The sequence below is a fragment of the Porites lutea genome, chromosome 6, assembly GCF_958299795.1.
Source record: "Porites lutea chromosome 6, jaPorLute2.1, whole genome shotgun sequence".
In the NCBI taxonomy this organism is placed as follows: domain Eukaryota; kingdom Metazoa; phylum Cnidaria; class Anthozoa; order Scleractinia; family Poritidae; genus Porites; species Porites lutea.
This window is the reverse complement of record NC_133206.1, coordinates 30,021,588-30,040,075: the sequence shown is the minus strand read 5'-3', so window position 1 is coordinate 30,040,075 and position 18,488 is coordinate 30,021,588. Positions and strand designations below refer to the sequence as shown.

The 18,488-nt window shown below is 38.1% G+C and overlaps 1 protein-coding gene and 2 long non-coding RNA genes across 3 annotated transcripts in view; 2 read left to right on the top strand and 1 right to left on the bottom strand.

Moving 5' to 3' along the window:
• LOC140940039 (uncharacterized) overlaps positions 1 to 18,469 on the top strand; it is a 40,342-nt gene extending 21,873 nt beyond the window's left edge. The window contains exon 3 of the long non-coding RNA XR_012166291.1: positions 18,429 to 18,469. This is a non-coding gene — a long non-coding RNA (uncharacterized lncRNA). The remainder of the gene's footprint in view (positions 1 to 18,428) is intronic.
• LOC140941212 (uncharacterized) lies at positions 7,740 to 8,598 on the top strand. The gene has a single exon (XM_073390189.1). The coding sequence runs from the start codon at positions 7,800 to 7,802 to the stop codon at positions 8,472 to 8,474; it is 675 nt and encodes a 224-aa protein (XP_073246290.1). The 5' UTR covers positions 7,740 to 7,799; the 3' UTR covers positions 8,475 to 8,598.
• On the bottom strand, positions 16,322 to 17,378 carry LOC140941168 (uncharacterized). The gene is made up of 2 exons (XR_012166430.1): positions 16,988 to 17,378; positions 16,322 to 16,506 (listed from the first exon to the last, which is right to left on the bottom strand). It is a non-coding gene; the product is annotated as an uncharacterized lncRNA (long non-coding RNA).
• Positions 18,470 to 18,488: the final 19 nt, after the last annotated feature.

Sequence of the window (18,488 nt, the reverse complement as noted above, 5' to 3'; positions counted from 1 at the left end):
GCTAGCTGAAATGACGTTTGGGCTAGTATATGCTGCCCTCAGCTTGCCCGAATGGCAAGCTGTAAAAATAACTTTCTCCTCACCCTGCTGCCTCCGGGAAATTGAGATAATATGCCTTTTTGTCCTCTGTTTTCTCCACCTCCCAACCACTTATCTATTTCTATTATTATTCTATTTAAAGAAAATAGATATAATTAAAATTTTGTACAATACTGAAAAATAAGTAGTAGGCATGCAAAGGTATTGCCAATGCGATTGATTTAAATAGTCCCATAATTATAGGTTATCGTCCAGACTCTACACCACAATCCATGTTTCTTTAACACTTTCAATTTTAATATCGGCGACCGTAAGAATTTCAAAATGAAAAAAATCCCAATTTCTTTTTGTGCTATACCAAGATGTTAGCAGTACTTTCCAAAAATGTCTGCCAAAGAGGCTTTTTTTGAATGGTAACACGGCATTATTTGAAAAAACAAAAAAGATACAAAAGTTAGAATGGCAAATCCCTTGGGGGGGGGGGGGGTACTCCCTATAATGACCTGAACGGAGAGATTCCGCCCGAATGGGGTGAGGTATATGAAAATTGTAGGGATTTCACTAAGTGAAGTACAAGAATGTTTAATCTGTGGAAGTGGGAAATCTCTCACACAAAACCAGTGAATCCGCTCACCGTCGGAAACCGCGGCTTTTGGAGACTTCTCTCCAGAGTAAGTGGTTTAAATCTGGGTCCACATGGATCCGAGCAACAAAATATGCGGTTTCAAAAATTAACTTTTTGGATATATGTTTTAACTGTAAGGCGTGAACATAACCTATAAAGCTCCTTGGCCCGTTTTGCCCGCATTAATTGTTTCTATTTTCCCTTACGCAATGTTCTTGTATAACGTTCAATTTAAACCATATTCGCTGTTATAGGTTCCTTAAATGTCGGACTGTAATATACATAAAGCTGAAAGCTGTGTCATTTGAAATACCTTCAAATGGTGGGCAAGTTAGGGCATATAGTTCAATAATTTTGTCAATGACGATAACTAAACTTCAATTTTCAAAAGCAACGATATTCGATGAACAAAACAAAGGCCAAGCCTTACCACTATAAAGTACAATTTCATACAAGTTGTCATCAACTTATTAAATTATCCGCATGTAGTTTGTTACAATTTTCCAAAATTTTGTCCATCAATTTCCTCGCTTGTATTTGTTTTGTTTTGATATTTGAGTCATTTTTATCGGTCCTGAATTCTAAATTTCTTTAAACTGCGTGAAATAGCTCTTTAAATCGTCTCATTAGTCTACATTTATTTTATTATCCTATTGCCTTGGCTTATGTATCAGCTAAATGGATAATAAAGAAAAGAGATCTGAGTGCTATTAACTGACACTTGTGAATTTTGCACCTGTGATTGCTATTAAGGGGGTCCGCTAGTTTAAGCGACAACTTTGAGAAATCCATAACCCAAGACGAGCTTAATTTACAGTTGAAATTTATGGCTTCTTTTGGGGTGCATGAAAGCAAGAGAACGCGCTTATAGCTAACATAGACATAGCTAACATGTCTGCCTCTGGCAAGTTGAGCTTAGATACTTAACCTCATTGCCTTCCGGCATTTTTTTTTTCAACCCCGTGACTACAGGATCGCCTTACATTAGAACAACACTGCTCAGAACAAAGATAAATTTCATTCTGTAAAATTTCAAAAATAAGGTGAATCTTTCGAAATACTGCCGAAGAAATTTCATTTGAATGGACACGTCACGTAATATCTTTTAGACTCAAAAGTGAAAACCAGTATCAATATAAGGCTTCACTCTGGCCACGTGCTGCACTAGCCGTATTGGGTGGCTGTTAATTGCTTAATTGTCCACTTCTGGGAAGATAATATACCTTGTTGACTTTCTTTTTAAGATCTGGTTATTTCCCCTTTTTAAAATCCGTTAACTCCAAGATCGCCTTACATTAGAACAATTTTGTCACAACAGATATAAATTTTAAGCTGTGAATAATATCGAAAAAACAAACTTTACTGACCATCCTGCCATGACCAAGTAGGTTTTAACCCTTAAAGCCCTAAGAATGATCAGCGTCAAAATTCTCCTTGTAATATCAAAGCTTCATTAAACAGATATTCATAAGTCATGAAAATTGAGGACATGTTCACAAAAGATGAATCTAATTGATACTTCAAATAATTCTTCTCACTACTTTTATTGAAATTGTATAGGAATAACAAACGCGAATTTGAATTTGAATATTAGAGTTTATAGGTTTTAATTGATTGTTTGCATCTTAGACTGATATCTGTCTTTAGACGCGAAAGGAACCCTCAGCAGGTTCCTGCTCTAACCACCCTACTTTGACCACTTGCTGAAGTCATTGTTATCTTACCAATCTCCAGCTTGTCTGCCCAGCGTGCAAAGAAAGTAGTGTCCGATAGCCCGGGGCTAGTGGATTTTGCTATCGGGCTAGTGAATTTTATTCTTAACTTGCCCGACGGGCAAGTGAAGTTTTTGAGGAATTCAAATTACAGAAGAACTGTGAAATCAATTCTGCTCATCAAAAAGTTTTTGGGGCTAGCTGAAATGACGTTTGGGCTAGTATATGCTGCCCTCAGCTTGCCCGAATGGCAAGCTGTAAAAATAACTTTCTCCTCACCCTGCTGCCTCCGGGAAATTGAGATAATATGCCTTTTTGTCCTCTGTTTTCTCCACCTCCCAACCACTTATCTATTTCTATTATTATTCTATTTAAAGAAAATAGATATAATTAAAATTTTGTACAATACTGAAAAATAAGTAGTAGGCATGCAAAGGTATTGCCAATGCGATTGATTTAAATAGTCCCATAATTATAGGTTATCGTCCAGACTCTACACCACAATCCATGTTTCTTTAACACTTTCAATTTTAATATCGGCGACCGTAAGAATTTCAAAATGAAAAAAATCCCAATTTCTTTTTGTGCTATACCAAGATGTTAGCAGTACTTTCCAAAAATGTCTGCCAAAGAGGCTTTTTTTGAATGGTAACACGGCATTATTTGAAAAAACAAAAAAGATACAAAAGTTAGAATGGCAAATCCCTTGGGGGGGGGGGGGGGTACTCCCTATAATGACCTGAACGGAGAGATTCCGCCCGAATGGGGTGAGGTATATGAAAATTGTAGGGATTTCACTAAGTGAAGTACAAGAATGTTTAATCTGTGGAAGTGGGAAATCTCTCACACAAAACCAGTGAATCCGCTCACCGTCGGAAACCGCGGCTTTTGGAGACTTCTCTCCAGAGTAAGTGGTTTAAATCTGGGTCCACATGGATCCGAGCAACAAAATATGCGGTTTCAAAAATTAACTTTTTGGATATATGTTTTAACTGTAAGGCGTGAACATAACCTATAAAGCTCCTTGGCCCGTTTTGCCCGCATTAATTGTTTCTATTTTCCCTTACGCAATGTTCTTGTATAACGTTCAATTTAAACCATATTCGCTGTTATAGGTTCCTTAAATGTCGGACTGTAATATACATAAAGCTGAAAGCTGTGTCATTTGAAATACCTTCAAATGGTGGGCAAGTTAGGGCATATAGTTCAATAATTTTGTCAATGACGATAACTAAACTTCAATTTTCAAAAGCAACGATATTCGATGAACAAAACAAAGGCCAAGCCTTACCACTATAAAGTACAATTTCATACAAGTTGTCATCAACTTATTAAATTATCCGCATGTAGTTTGTTACAATTTTCCAAAATTTTGTCCATCAATTTCCTCGCTTGTATTTGTTTTGTTTTGATATTTGAGTCATTTTTATCGGTCCTGAATTCTAAATTTCTTTAAACTGCGTGAAATAGCTCTTTAAATCGTCTCATTAGTCTACATTTATTTTATTATCCTATTGCCTTGGCTTATGTATCAGCTAAATGGATAATAAAGAAAAGAGATCTGAGTGCTATTAACTGACACTTGTGAATTTTGCACCTGTGATTGCTATTAAGGGGGTCCGCTAGTTTAAGCGACAACTTTGAGAAATCCATAACCCAAGACGAGCTTAATCTACAGTTGAAATTTATGGCTTCTTTTGGGGTGCATGAAAGCAAGAGAACGCGCTTATGATTGAAATTCATGGCTACTTTCGCGGTGTAAGAAGTCAAGAGGACATGCTTTATTCTAGCACCTTCGAGAACGCTTAATTTTAACTTTCGAGAATCGTACCCCACAGCTTATTTACTCGAAGAAAAACGGAGAAAAACGTTTCTCATGGGTTGATGTGGCAAGGGTACGATTTTCGTGTACAATGCCGGGGTAAACTTTGTTAGACTGGTCAGTACCAGCTCTTGCTGTCAGCTTTAGTGTTCTCCACTTCACAGAGGATGAATGCGACCCGCCCACCTTCCCTCAGGGGATACAGCCAGACAGTAGAAAAATTCACAATGTTACAACCCTGCATTCATGTGATAATAGGGAACAAGCTATTCTGTTCGGATATGGAATTCTGAAAAACGTCCTACGGTTGCGACATGACCAACATTGCATGTTTTCCTAGAGAAAAGTCTTTGTTACGCCCACGGAAACTCCGACTATCTAAACAGTTTCTGTTGTGTTCTGGAACAAAAATTTGAACCCTAGCCTTATCTGTAACTTCATTACCCACTCACTGTTTTCTTCCCATTTTTCATTTCCCTTTCCCTGTCCCCCGTTCCCTGTTTTAGTAACACCCTTTGGAACGCGGCTTTGCTAAATACTGGCTAAAATAACCGGCCCAGTTTTCTTTCCAAACTTTAGCCCCTCACTTTGACTTGTAGCTTTTCCGTTTTCTCGGTAAGAGCTCCGTTGAAACTAACACTCATTGTCTTCCTAAATATAAAGATTATTCCATGTAGATATTCCAACGATTTTCCCGCCATCGCTTCAGTCGGTCAGAATAACTTGTCGATGTTGTGACGGGAACTGAAACGTTCTTTTCTACATATTAGTTCTCTGCAAAGTAATTTGAACTCCACTTATATGAAAGTTTTTCGGGAAGTGGTAAAGATTGTCTTGAATTATGCGATAAGGGCAGCCCGCTGCCTTTAATGTTTATCTCAGTTTGTATGATTGGGGACAGCGTGCTAAGGAATCCTCAAAACTTGTTATATTGCGATAATTTGGTCAATGAAAGGTAGCTAGGGGTGTAACGATTCATATTTCTTGCGGTTCGATTCGATGTCGATTATGTAAATGTTTCTTAATTCTTATAACATAACGTGTAATGTAAACAACATGCAACCCTAAACCCTCAATTTGAGAACAGTAGGAGGGACAGGAGGATTCACAGTCGCTTGGTTCGTCGCCATGTTTGAGAACCTGACAAAGAGCGTGTCGCACGTAGTTTGCCTTCTTTTGAAATTCTCAAGGGGTGGTTGAAAGATAGCATTTTTACCAGGCAATACAAAATGGCCCACGAAATGCTATCGTCTTTGCTCGTCAATCATAAACGCAGAATTTAAAACGTTCTGGATTCTGATTTTACAATATAATAACTCACTAAGGGCACCCTGGAAAAGGTGTGCAAAAAAATTGTGCAAAAATCGAACCAAAATCGAAACGTGGAAGCAAAGAATCGTGAATCGAACCGAACGGTCATAATCGCGATTAATCGAGAATTCGATTAATCGTTACACCACTAATGAAAGGCGTTTCTTTCGCCAATTTATGGTTTTATAGCTTGCTAAACTGCTAAGAGTACCCCAGGATTGTCGTGCGCGCAGGAAGTTAAGTGTGAGTGAAAGAAGATAACGCGCGAGGGAGAAGAAAGCTCTTCAATTCCTCTCTTGGTTAGTTCGCTCTCTCCTGTCCTGACAAGCCTCGACTGAAAAGACTGAAAGGGACAGCTTACAGTCTAAAAGCCAGGAGTTAAAGATAATAGACAAAATCTTCGAAAATACCGAGACTTAAACCCTAAAGTGCAAGATTGCAGGGATAAAAGTTGATTATGCCTCAGTATCAGATTTGATAATCGACGGGAGGTCGAAAAATGATTAGAATCGTCAATCTAGTAAATCGTTGAGATTTGTAACCGTTATTTTCGTTTTTAAGTTCATATTTTGTACTCATCATAATTTGACAGTGTCTTTTTCTAGACCAAGCTCTGTTGGGGATATTGGCTGTCTGAAGCGGTATATGATACTGGCAGTAATAACACAAAATTCCCTGAGTCAACTTCGTTCCTCGTTTGAACGTCGTGAACTGTAAACCACGTTGTTTGCACGACCGTTGGCCTTTTGTTTTGGCCCGAAATCTTTCGCGCGATTATCAATTGTTTGTCTATTGCTACAGTTCACGTTGTGTTAATAATACATTAATCTCCTTCAGTACAGGTACCAGTTATGCATATTTACGTTTAATTTGTTCAGGAAATTACTTGGCCTCCGATGGTCGCTTTTAACTTTAAATATTAAAACATCGTGTCATTGCATTCTAGACGTGACTAAGAAACCAACATGTTCTGCGTGGGCAGAATTATTTAACTTTAACACGCTCGCTTATGAAAAATCTGTCCAACTTTTTAACTGCAATTAAGCTGTTTAATGATTGTTTACGCAAAGGAACAGTTTAGTTTCATGTTTGATGTCAGTATTTTTCACCAGTAATGAAAACATTGCTGTCCTTGCTTTGTTGGAAATACAAATACTGTAGAAGGAGTACTTGCCTAGCTTGATCCTTAATAATAATAATAATAATAATAATAATAATAATAATAATAATAATAATAATAATAATAATAATAATAATAATAATAATAATAATAATAATAATAATAATAATAATAATAATAATAATAATAATAATAATAAAGTCACCGATCAAAGTCACCGATCTCCTGTATATAGACGACCTCAAGGTTTTTGCTGCCTCCGAGAGCAAGCTGAATCGAGTGCTGAAACGGACTAGAGGAGCGATGCAGGACATCGGCCTCCACTGGAATCAGAAAAAGTGCTCAGTGGTACACGTGAAGAGGGGAGCCCAAGTGCTAGACGAGTCTGGTATGAGGATGGACGAGACAACTACCATCACGGCTCTTGGGGAAGGAAAACACTACAAATTCCTGGGGGTGCTAGAGAACGTTCGACAGGATGAACGGCTGGCCCTAGCTTGCGCGGCTAAATATTATCTACGCAGGATATCTATTATATGGTCCAGCCCCCTGTCTGATTGTAACCGTGTGCGGGCAACTAATCAGTATGCACTCCCGGTCCTGCGGTACCTAATGTGGACACAGCATTGGCCTCTATCAGAGTTAAGAGATGTGGACAGAGCAGCTCGGAAGATCATAGTTGAGAACGGTGGCAAGCACCCAGCTAGCCTGACTTCTTTGTTATATCTACCGAGGGAGAAAGGGGGTAGAGGCCTGCGATCAGTCGAACACGAGTACAAGATCACTAAAATCAAATCGCTACTGAAATTGTATCAGAACCCGGACCAGACTGTGGAAGCAGTTAGAGAATTTGAAGAACACGCCATGGCATCAGGCCACCAGTCGCTCGTAAAGGAAGCAGCTAAGTACGCTGAAGAACACAACATCACACTTCAGCTTGATACCCTAAATCCCGTGTGTGTTACAACTGAAGGAAAGGTGGTAACTGCAGCAAGAGCTGGGAATCTGTTGAAGCAATCTCAAGAGAAGCAGTTCTTGGAGATCGCTAAAGACAAAAAGTGGCAAGGAAAGTTATTCCGTATCAGATGGGAAGATGAGAGCATAAGCATAACCAGCTGCTTTGCATGATTAAAAGGTTGGGCTACATGCCCTACACATACCATCGCGGGCATGTATGAACTGTATGAGCAGTTGTTACCTACGAAGCTCTACACAAAGGAGAAGACGCAAACCTCCACCGACGGCGAAGTTCTATGCAGGTTATGTGGGATGGTAGCTGAGAGCGTTGCACATGTTCTGGCTGGATGTTCCTCCCTGGCACAAACCAAGTACCTATACAGGCATAATGCAGCTTTGAAGATTCTGTTTTTTGAGCTCCTGCGAGAGCATGGGTTAATGGAAGAGGTTCCACCATGGTACTCACCGGTGATGCCAAAACCAGCCTACCAGAACACCACGAGTGAGGCGTTTTGGGATATTCCCATCTATGCAGAGCACCACGAAGTTAGAGCAAATCGGATCGACGCGCGACTTGTCAGCCACGAGAGGAAAGAAGTCTGCACAATTGAAATGAGCTGCCCATGGATTGAGAGTAGAGCTAAGAAAGATGAGGAAAAGACACTCAAGTATGAGCCCATGATGTGGGAGCTGAAGCAGAGATACAATGGTTACAGGGTTGAACAGTACAACGTAATAATTGACGTACTGGGGGGTTACTCTAAACACCTAGAGAAGTCGGTGAGGAAGCTACTTGGAGCGAGAGCACGGAGCGTACTTGAGCGGATGCAGAAGTCGGTCATCTCAAACACTTTAAACATTGCCAGAACATTTAAGATAAATACTTAGTTAGGGCGCTAAGGACTTCAGTTTTTAGGTTTTTGTTTTTTCTCTAGAAATCTAGAAACACAAACTTGCTGACGTTTTTACTTAGATTTTTTAGAACATTAGAGTTTGATATTATTATAAATAAGTTTTTGTAGAGATAGCGAAGGTTTTACAGAGTATCAGAATTTAATAATATTCTAAATTGGCTTTTTTAGTAGAGAGATTTATATCACTATGTATAAGCTTTTAGTAGAGATAGCGAAAGTTTTACAGAGTATCAGAATTTAATAATATTCTAAATTGGCTTTTTGAGTAGAGAGATTCATATCACTACGTATTTTAGGATTGTATTAGGTTTCGTATCGACCCTGTTTTACTTCTAAGTATAGCTTCTCAAGTGGTGTAGGTTACGCTATGCGCCCTATACTACTCATAATGTGGACAGCATTCCAAAGTTTCATACTGCGACATAATAATAATAAAATAGTAATTATTATTATTATTATTATTGTAATTATTGTAATTATTATTATTTATTTATAGAGGGTAAGACTTGACACTGGTAAAAAGCACTGATAAACTCTTCACCCTCTCGGTATTTGAAAAGTTCCATGGTTGAAGATAAATAAACGATTTCCGGGTAGGAATTGATATGCGAACGCTGGGTAAGAAACGCGTGACAAAGTCCGAAGAACATCCTCGTGTTACGGTAGTCATTAAGGCTACATGGTCGTAAGTGGATGAACGTCATGGTCGGATTAAACGGTTGTCCGAAGGGACCTTACCTCCCCCGTTATCTGTGAAGCTTTTTACCTATTTAATCGTTGCCGTGAAATTGTTACAAACTTTAATAGTGACATAAACTAGCTGATGCGACATTACAGACTAATAACCAGCTTAGAAACAGAGGCAATTGCTAATAACCAACTTGCTTCCCTCTGGGAATTTGAGATTCGATACTTTTTTTCCAGTGTGTGCTCTTTAACGTATTATCTTCCAAAAAATTGTTTAAAAACAGAAATTTTGTAAAATATCGAAAACCAAGTTGCACCATGCGAAGAGATTACCGAAGAGATTTTATGTGATTGGTTGCATCACATGACATTTCTCAGAGTTAAAAGAAGAAAGGCTAAAGGTCCATGTTTTTAATACAAACGCGCCCATTCTGACCACTTGCTGGAGCTATTTTAGGGTTAATAATAGCTAACATGTCTGCCTCTGGCAAGTTGAGCTTAGATACTTAACCTCATTGCCTTCCGGCATTTTTTTTTCAACCCCGTGACTACAGGATCGCCTTACATTAGAACAACACTGCTCAGAACAAAGATAAATTTCATTCTGTAAAATTTCAAAAATAAGGTGAATCTTTCGAAATACTGCCGAAGAGATTTCATTTGAATGGACACGTCACGTAATATCTTTTAGACTCAAAAGTGAAAACCAGTATCAATATAAGGTTTCACTCTGGCCACGTGCTGTACTAGCCGTATTGGGTGGCTGTTAATTGCTTAATTGTCCACTTCTGGGAAGATAATATACCTTGATGACTTTCTTTTTAAGATCTGGTTATTTCCCCTTTTTAAAATCCGTTAACTCCAAGATCGCCTTACATTAGAACAATTTTGTCACAACAGATATAAATTTTAAGCTGTGAATAATATCGAAAAAACAAACTTTACTGACCATCCTGCCATGACCAAGTAGGTTTTAACCCTTAAAGCCCTAAGAATGATCAGCGTCAAAATTCTCCTTGTAATATCAAAGCTTCATTAAACAGATATTCATAAGTCATGAAAATTGAGGACATGTTCACAAAAGATGAATCTAATTGATACTTCAAATAATTCTTCTCACTACTTTTATTGAAATTGTATAGGAATAACAAACGCGAATTTGAATTTGAATATTAGAGTTTATAGGTTTTAATTGATTGTTTGCATCTTAGACTGATATCTGTCTTTAGACGCGAAAGGAACCCTCAGCAGGTTCCTGCTCTAACCACCCTACTTTGACCACTTGCTGAAGTCATTGTTATCTTGCCAATCTCCAGCTTGTCTGCCTCCGGGAAATTGAGATAATATGCCTTTTTGTCCTCTGTTTTCTCCGCCTCCCAACCACTTCTGAAATCAAACTTTTAAGAAACTAGATATAATTAAAATTTTGTACAATACTGAAAAATAAGTAGTAGGCATGCAAAGGTATTGCCAATGCGATGAGTTTAAATAGTCCCATAATTATAGGTTATCGTCCAGACTCTACACTACAATTCATGTTTCTTTAACACTTTCAATTTTAATATCAGCCACCGTAAGAATTTCAAAATGAAAAAAATCCCAATTTCTTTTTGTGCTATACCAAGATGTTAGCAGTACTTTCCAAAAATGTCTGCCAAAGAGGCTTTATTTGAATGGTAACACGACATTATTTGAAAAAACAAAAAAGATACAAAAGTTAGAATGACAAATCCCCTGGGGTACTCCCTATAATGACCTGAACGGAGAGATTCCGCCCGAATGGGGTGAGGTATATGAAAATTGCAGAGATTTCACTAAGTGAATTACAAGAATGTTTAATCTGTGGGAAGTGGGAAATCTCTCACACAAAACCAGTGAATCCGCTCACCGTTGGAAACCGCGGCTTTTGGAGACTGCTCTCCAGAGTAAGTGGTTTAAATCTGGCTCCACACGGATCCGAGCAACAAATATGCGGTTTCCAAAATGTCTGGATTCGTGTGGACCCGGAATTCGAACCAACTGTAAATTCATTCATGTTTACATGCGATATGATTTTGAGACTGTCGTTGGTCTATGTTCTTTGTTTCCAACTGATGGACTCCTCCACGTCTTTTTAAACTTTTGGCATGGACCAGGTAGGGAAAATCCGTCAACACCACTGGAAAGAGCGCCTCAGTGTTAGCAAACTTGCCAAGTTTGTGCCTCCACCATTCAAACTTTCGTAAAATTTCTTGACTTTGAGGAGCTATTTAAAGGCGCTCTTTCTAGTGGAGTCGTTGGATTTTCCCTAACTTGTCCATGAAAAAAGGTTGAAAATAAAAAGCGTGGAAAGGTCTATTATTGAAATAGCAACCTTACATGTATAATCAGGCTGCTTGGAATGTCTACTTGAACAGAAACAATTCATTTCACTGGACTTAACCTTCGAGAGACACCAGTTCTCCTTTTGTAACTAGTATAACTGGTACATTTTCATTCACCACCCGTGCCAAGGTAGAATGCTACCACCCTTTGCGGCAGAAATATCGCCACCCAGCAAATTAAAGAACCACGAGTTTTGAAAGAAAACAACAAACAAGAAAACAAACAAGCAGCGAAGAAAATAAAATGTCTGGCGTACTTAATTGATTTATTTCAAAAGGCTAACTTGCCTCTTTTTATCCATAATGATAGAAGTTACTATAAATCCCTCACTTAAAATTGGTACCGACTTTTCTTTACGTAAACGGGAAACGTATTTACTTAACTAATATCTTGCAACAGAAACACCATTCTTGCATAGAGTTTATATTTTCAGAGCTAATTAATTAACCTAGAGGATCATACAACTTCAAATGACAGTACATATATGTCTATCCCAATCCACCTCATAGGAGTAGCCATATACGTTCGGGAAAGCCAAATGAACCCCCATTATGGAGGTCTTGGTTTTTTTAAGGAAACCTGATTTTAGCGTTGAAATCCTACAATAGGGTCTTACAAAAAAATACCTTAAAGTGCTACTACGATCAAAATTTAATGTCAAGTTTGTTACAAAAACGCTTTCTTTTCAGCTTATCAGAAGTGGCTGTACCTGTTTCGGTCATTGAAGTGAACTTTGGCGCCCTCTAAGTGAAAATATTGAGCTTGAAAATGTGGGTTTTTCGCGTCCGCCATTACAAATTTATGTTCCAGTGACAAAGCTATTGTTCTCTGATTGTGACGTCATTTTCTGAACGCGCCAAGAAAACAAACCTGAACCGTGAGAAAACAGCGAGCGATTCTCAAAGCTTCGCTCGTCTTCGCCCGATTCTGGAATTGTGAAGGAGGAAATCATAGATTACGATGACTCTGTAGAACCAGCACCGACTGAATATGAGAATGTCAAATACTAAGGGCAGCTAGCCGCAGAGAAGGAAAAAAACACACTTCACCAAGTCGTATTTTATGCAGTTTGTGCCGACGGAGATTCGGAGTACTGGTAGGTGTATTTGTATACGTACTAGCTATAATAATAATACACAGGCAAGACGATCGAGAGTCCGCACCAATTTCACCTGCCTTCTAGCCACTCTCGAGTGCTCATTTATCCAAGTGTAGATAAAGTTTTGCTTTATAGCTCTTCAGGCACAGCGAATCAGAGTGGGTACAGTTTTCTGTTCAGCTAAGTTTCAGTTCTAAAGCAGCCAGCTCGTTGTCATATGCATATGTTTTTTTTACCATCTTAAACGGACTGCTGTCCTTTATTATTGAAAATTTAATTGTTACTTTAGTGTTACGTATCTGAGCTGAGGATTTTAGATCTAATGTTAAGTTCTCTTTGTCAGAAAAGTTAATTTACTCATTTTCAATACAAATAGATAAATAAGGGGATCGCTCGCTCTTGATTTGGTCATAGTTATTAGAGAAGACTGGTTATGAAAAGCGGCAAACATCAATGATAGAAACAACAGTGCTGCAGTTTATGTTGAAAGCATCCTGAAAGTGCACAATCCTTTGTTTTCTGTTGGCAAATTGTTACGGAATAAATTAATGCAACGTTTTTATTGGTCAATACAATCAAAATAATAGGAATTCTTTTGAACGTTGTGCACTTTCAGCTCCACAAAAACATATAACAAAGGAGTCTGACGGGTTTCATAACCATTCCACTCAATTAACTATGATTTGGTATATCAATTTAATAGTTTTCAGTGCTGACGTTAAAGACTGTCACATTCTTTGTAGCTCATGTTTTTTTTGAAAAGGCTGTGTCTGCCTATGCCTTCCCTATCAATTGACTGCAGACCATTATTGCAAGTTATAAATTGCAACGCTAATAAAAATTCAGAGATTTCACCTCATCCAACTATTGGCAATGATATTCCCTTGTATTCCTAAAACTTTTATAGATAACTTCATGAAATTGTTGTATGTGACGTTTTTTTTAATTTATTTATTATTCAAACCCAGGTGTGCATTTTTTGGATGCTCTACTGAGACCAGCTTTGAAGCGTTGGCTAGGCAAGAAAATATATACAGTGGAAAGGTTAATACAGACATGTTATGATGTCTATATTATCTGGGTGTCCATATTAAGTTAGCTCTCTGGAAAAAAGTGACAGACACGTGATTTATTTTATATATAGCATAAAGGAACAAAGAGGAAGAAGGGTAGGAACAATGACTGAAGCAAAAAGCCAAGGACGTGAAACTTGTTGAGCAGGAGGCAGAAAATTTATCAAAGGACTACAAACAGGGGAAGAAAGAAAGATGTATCAAAGTCAAATGAGTCATGCTATTTGGCTGCAGATGTTTTGGTAATAAAATCTTATTAACCCGTGAACTTGGTACAATGTCTACAATTGGCACATCATTGTGACAAGAAAAATAGAAAGTGCCTGGGTAACCAGTGTCTCTAAAGCTGGTTAAGAATATATAGGAATTATTGACTTGAAACACAGAAAAGTGGTTGTTGTCCACATTAACTACTGTGCGTACTAAGCCTGTTAATTTTAAAGAAAAAATGTATGCTTTTCCTCAGGACAAACAAAACTGCCTGTTATATATGGGTGTCCAATTAAGTGGGTGTCTGTAGATCATAGAGTACTGGGTTATCACTGCATTAATAAATTATTATTATTTTGCAACTAACTTTATGTATTGAAAAACTAAATGGTTCAGTACATCACTAGGTTGCACGATTCTGCTGATAACACAGTGTGCCATAAATTCAATGCCTCTAGGAAGAAGTGTTACACAGTGGAAATTATGTTCATCATGGAGGCCCATCCTTGATTGTGCTCGGTGGGTTTTTCTTGCTGGGTTTTTCCATTGTAAAATATTATTAGAAACTAGCATTTTTAAGAGTTAAAACCCCTAAGAGGGCCTGGGAAGCAGTTTTTAATGTGCGCGGGCTGGTGACCACCTACATTGAGGTGGGGGGGAGAGCAAATTTGGCTGTTCTCTCTTTGTGGCTGTTTAGAACTGTCAGATTACTGAACCTTTCTTGAGTCATTGTTGAGCAGAGTCATGTTCATAAATTTTAAGCCGCTGAAAAGTACCTTTCTCCTGCTGAGCGTGATTGCAAGACAAGACAACATAAGCTTTATTACCAAATAAAAGTTAACTTAATTTACAATATAATATATTAATACAATGTTCAGGCATAGGAGGTAGGTTGGCACTAAAGCTAGAACAAACAAGGAATTAGTAAATAGATAAAAGGAAAAAAAAAAAAAAAGGAAAGAAAAAAGACTGAATCCACCACTAGAAGTTTACAGATCATGATATTACACTGTAGGTTCCTGTAATGCCTTCATTTTGTCTAGCATGTCATTGAAATGTGCCAGAGACCACATCATCAGCTGATATCATTCGTTTTAAGAAACCGTAGTTCATGGAGTAGTCTTCAGATTTAATCAAGAACCTTCATCAAAAAAGCCTATTCCGCATTATTGCAAATGCTACATAGCTTTGCTGGTTTGAAAATGTAGAAATCTAGGACGATTGACTTTTTAAAGGCTTACCACGCATCAGACTGATGGTATCAAAACAGACCAATAATAAATTTAGATGCTGGAAGATTCTTATTCCAACAAAGATACTATTCATATGAAAATGTATATTACAATGGAACCACTATAACAAAGTCCTCGGTCTAACAAACTATTTTTTTTACTCCAGTAATAGTAAAATATAAGGCAATATGAAAAAGAACCTCGATAAAAGTTAACAAACCTCGTTATAATAAACATATTTTGCCAGTCCCTTGGCCCTTCATTATATCAAGGTTCCACTGTACTTAATTTTATTTATTTATTTTTCAAAAAGTGGGGAAGCCCCTTTGCCCTGTGTGGGCCCTGCCCTAGCTTGGCTCAGGTTAGATAATACCCCCAAAATAGACTATGCTAAATCAGGCAACAAAGAACAATAAAATTGCAGCCTTTAAACAGTATTACAGCCCTTGGCTTGTTTATTGTAATCACTGGTATGACTAAAAAATAATGGATTTGTATATTGCACACGGTACGTAAGACCTAAACTTGTCCTCCAGGTTCTTAGCTGGGGCCTCACATTTATCTTGTGATCAACAAGTGTGCAGATCAATTGTTACAGTAGGGTAGACAGTGCCTTTGTATGTGGTAAGGGGCCATGAAGCTTCCTCATTTATACGAATAACATTAGTCTATCCCATATTTAAAGATACACCAAGGTTTTTTGAAGTAGCAAGGCTGTGCTCTAAGAAAAATTGAAAGGAGCCCAGTGCCCCGGACCCGTGAAATCCTGGGTGCACAGCACATGATTTCTATGAAAAAATTTCCTAGTTGCCCCGGAACAATAGTTAAGCACCACGGGCCAACTGGGTGCTGGTAGAGCACAACCTCAAGTAGTGAAACATAAAGCAGCAGTGATGAGCAGGGGCTATGAAACTATCTCATACATGTACATAATCCTCAGTTGCAGTAAATATTTCAGTGACCAAGCCTTGGTGATTATTCATTTTTAACTTGCAATCTGTCAGTCACATCACTTCAGTGATTCAGTGCATGAGTGCCCCTGTGTTGGAGTTTACATCTCAAATTATGATATACTATAATTATAATTATTATAAGTATTCAATGGAAGATTGCAAAACTTTTTGTTATTCACTCAAAAGAATAACAATACACAACATTCAAGATGGATCACAATTTTATTTTAAAGACCACATCAGTAAATCGTAATAATTCTTGCTGTATTTTACAAAATTGCAAAAACAGTTTTTGCAATAAACTTGTGTGGGCTCTCTTGCTTTAGCTTGTGGTTTGAACTGACAATGTGTCTGTGCAGTTTAAATCAGGCTCTGAGTTTTGGGAATACTAAAATTGAAAAAAGCATACCTTTAATTTGTTTAGTGAGGGTTATGGCGACCAGCATATTGGAAATACTAAGGAATTTACTGTATATTAAAATATCATACCATTCAGATTGCACCATGATCCTGATAGATTTTAATACTTTATAATAAAAATTTACAAATAGAGCTTTAAAGCTTTTTATAAAAGCTCAAAGGAATGTTAATAGTGGTAACAGAAAAAATAGTACACTACAAGAGCAAGGTGTGAGCGATAATAGTGTTTACAAAACTAGAGGGCTCTCTGTGATCTGTTGCCTTAGGGCAAATCTTTTTGAAAGTTTCCTAAAAGTTTCGTTGTCGTCGCGTTCCAGTCGAAGAAAGGTCTAAGAAAAAATTTAACTTCGATGACTTCGCCAGTAGTAAAAGCAAAAATCACCACCGGCGATATAAATCAACTTAGCGTTGGGGACATTCACTGCAAGTTTTGCGAACTGTAAGCTTACCTCCATACGCTCCCTCTTTATGCGAAGATTTGTTTCCGGATTCAAGATCTGTCGATTGATCTTTCGTCCATATGCTAGCAAACGATCCAAGTTTAATTTTCCGCCACTTGTTTGCGTTGAAAGCCCCGTAAATGCTATTGCAGCACTGTTCGAAGTTATCAAACCGAGAAAACAGCGAAACTGTCAGCTGGAAACAAACCTACTCCTCGAATCTCACATTCAGTTGGTCAGACTCGCGTGCAGCTCAATTCTATCGATTGAAGCGGTTGCTGCACACATACGGAGCCTAATGTAGTAAGATCGAAAGAGTATTCCTAAACAAGAACGCATCGAAGTGGGAGGAAAGGGAACATTGTTGAGCAGGGTTCTTAGAAGAAAATTGTCATGCTGTGTGTACTGCGTTAAGTAAATGACGTCACAAAGCAATTGCCTATTGTTCTTGGTAACCAGGCCACAGGAACATAGCGTTTTAATGGCGGACGAAAATTAATGGTTTTTGAGCGTCAAAAAATATCACTTTCCTTAATCGTATGAAGCTATAACTTGCACACCATGTACTTCAAGTACTAAACTGCCAATCTAGCGAAAAAAAATGGTAGTCAAAGATTTGATCGTAGTAGCACTTTAATAATGCCTTGAGAAAACTACTGAATTAAAAGCAAGCGGTACTCTAATACACTATACTGGCCAACAATCTTCAGGCGCAATCATGTTTTCAGTGATTAACACTGATACTGTTAACTCTTTGTCTGATTAGCCCAACGTTTTGTCTAGCAGAGACATTACCATATTGTATCTTTTTTTTTCCTTGTAAATATCAGGCAATGTAAGTTCAATCGAGTGGATGTAAATCTGGGGGTGGGGGTCGGCGTACTGAAAAGGTATTGCTGGCAGTCTAACTTTTATCATTTTAATGCGTAGTGGCATTGCCAGTTGGTGTTTCTACTCGTTGGTCGGTTGTTAATTGCCAGCTACGTGGAGCCTGTGCTTCCGTCAGTGCCTCATACTTTTTGGATGGAAGACCGCCAGCCAGTCGATATGCCGCTACAATCAGGAACAAAATTAGTTGACACACTTGTCGAAAACGAGTGCTTTTATCAATAATTTCATTAATTTATTATTTCATCCTATTTAAACGTCGTAAATTACCCCATCCCTTAATCAATGTTTGTAGTAAAAGAAAGACTTGAGTGTCCGAAATACAGCATTGGTTTAGGGGAGTGGATAGCTATGTCCACTGTTCAAAACGGGGCCATTTTACAGAAGTGTCTCAACACTTTTGAAACGGGTGAAAGAGATATGAAACGATCTTGCACAGTCAGAGAAACTCCATTTTTTCGGCCAAATAAGTTGCACTGTCTCAGGCCTAGCTTTTCGTAACTGGTTGAAGCTAACTACTTCGTGTGGAACTTTACACTTTAATTATAAATTCATGTTTCAGACACCCAGTCGTGTACAGAAAGGCTTCGAAACTGCTATTGGCAGGTGCCCTGCTCTTGGA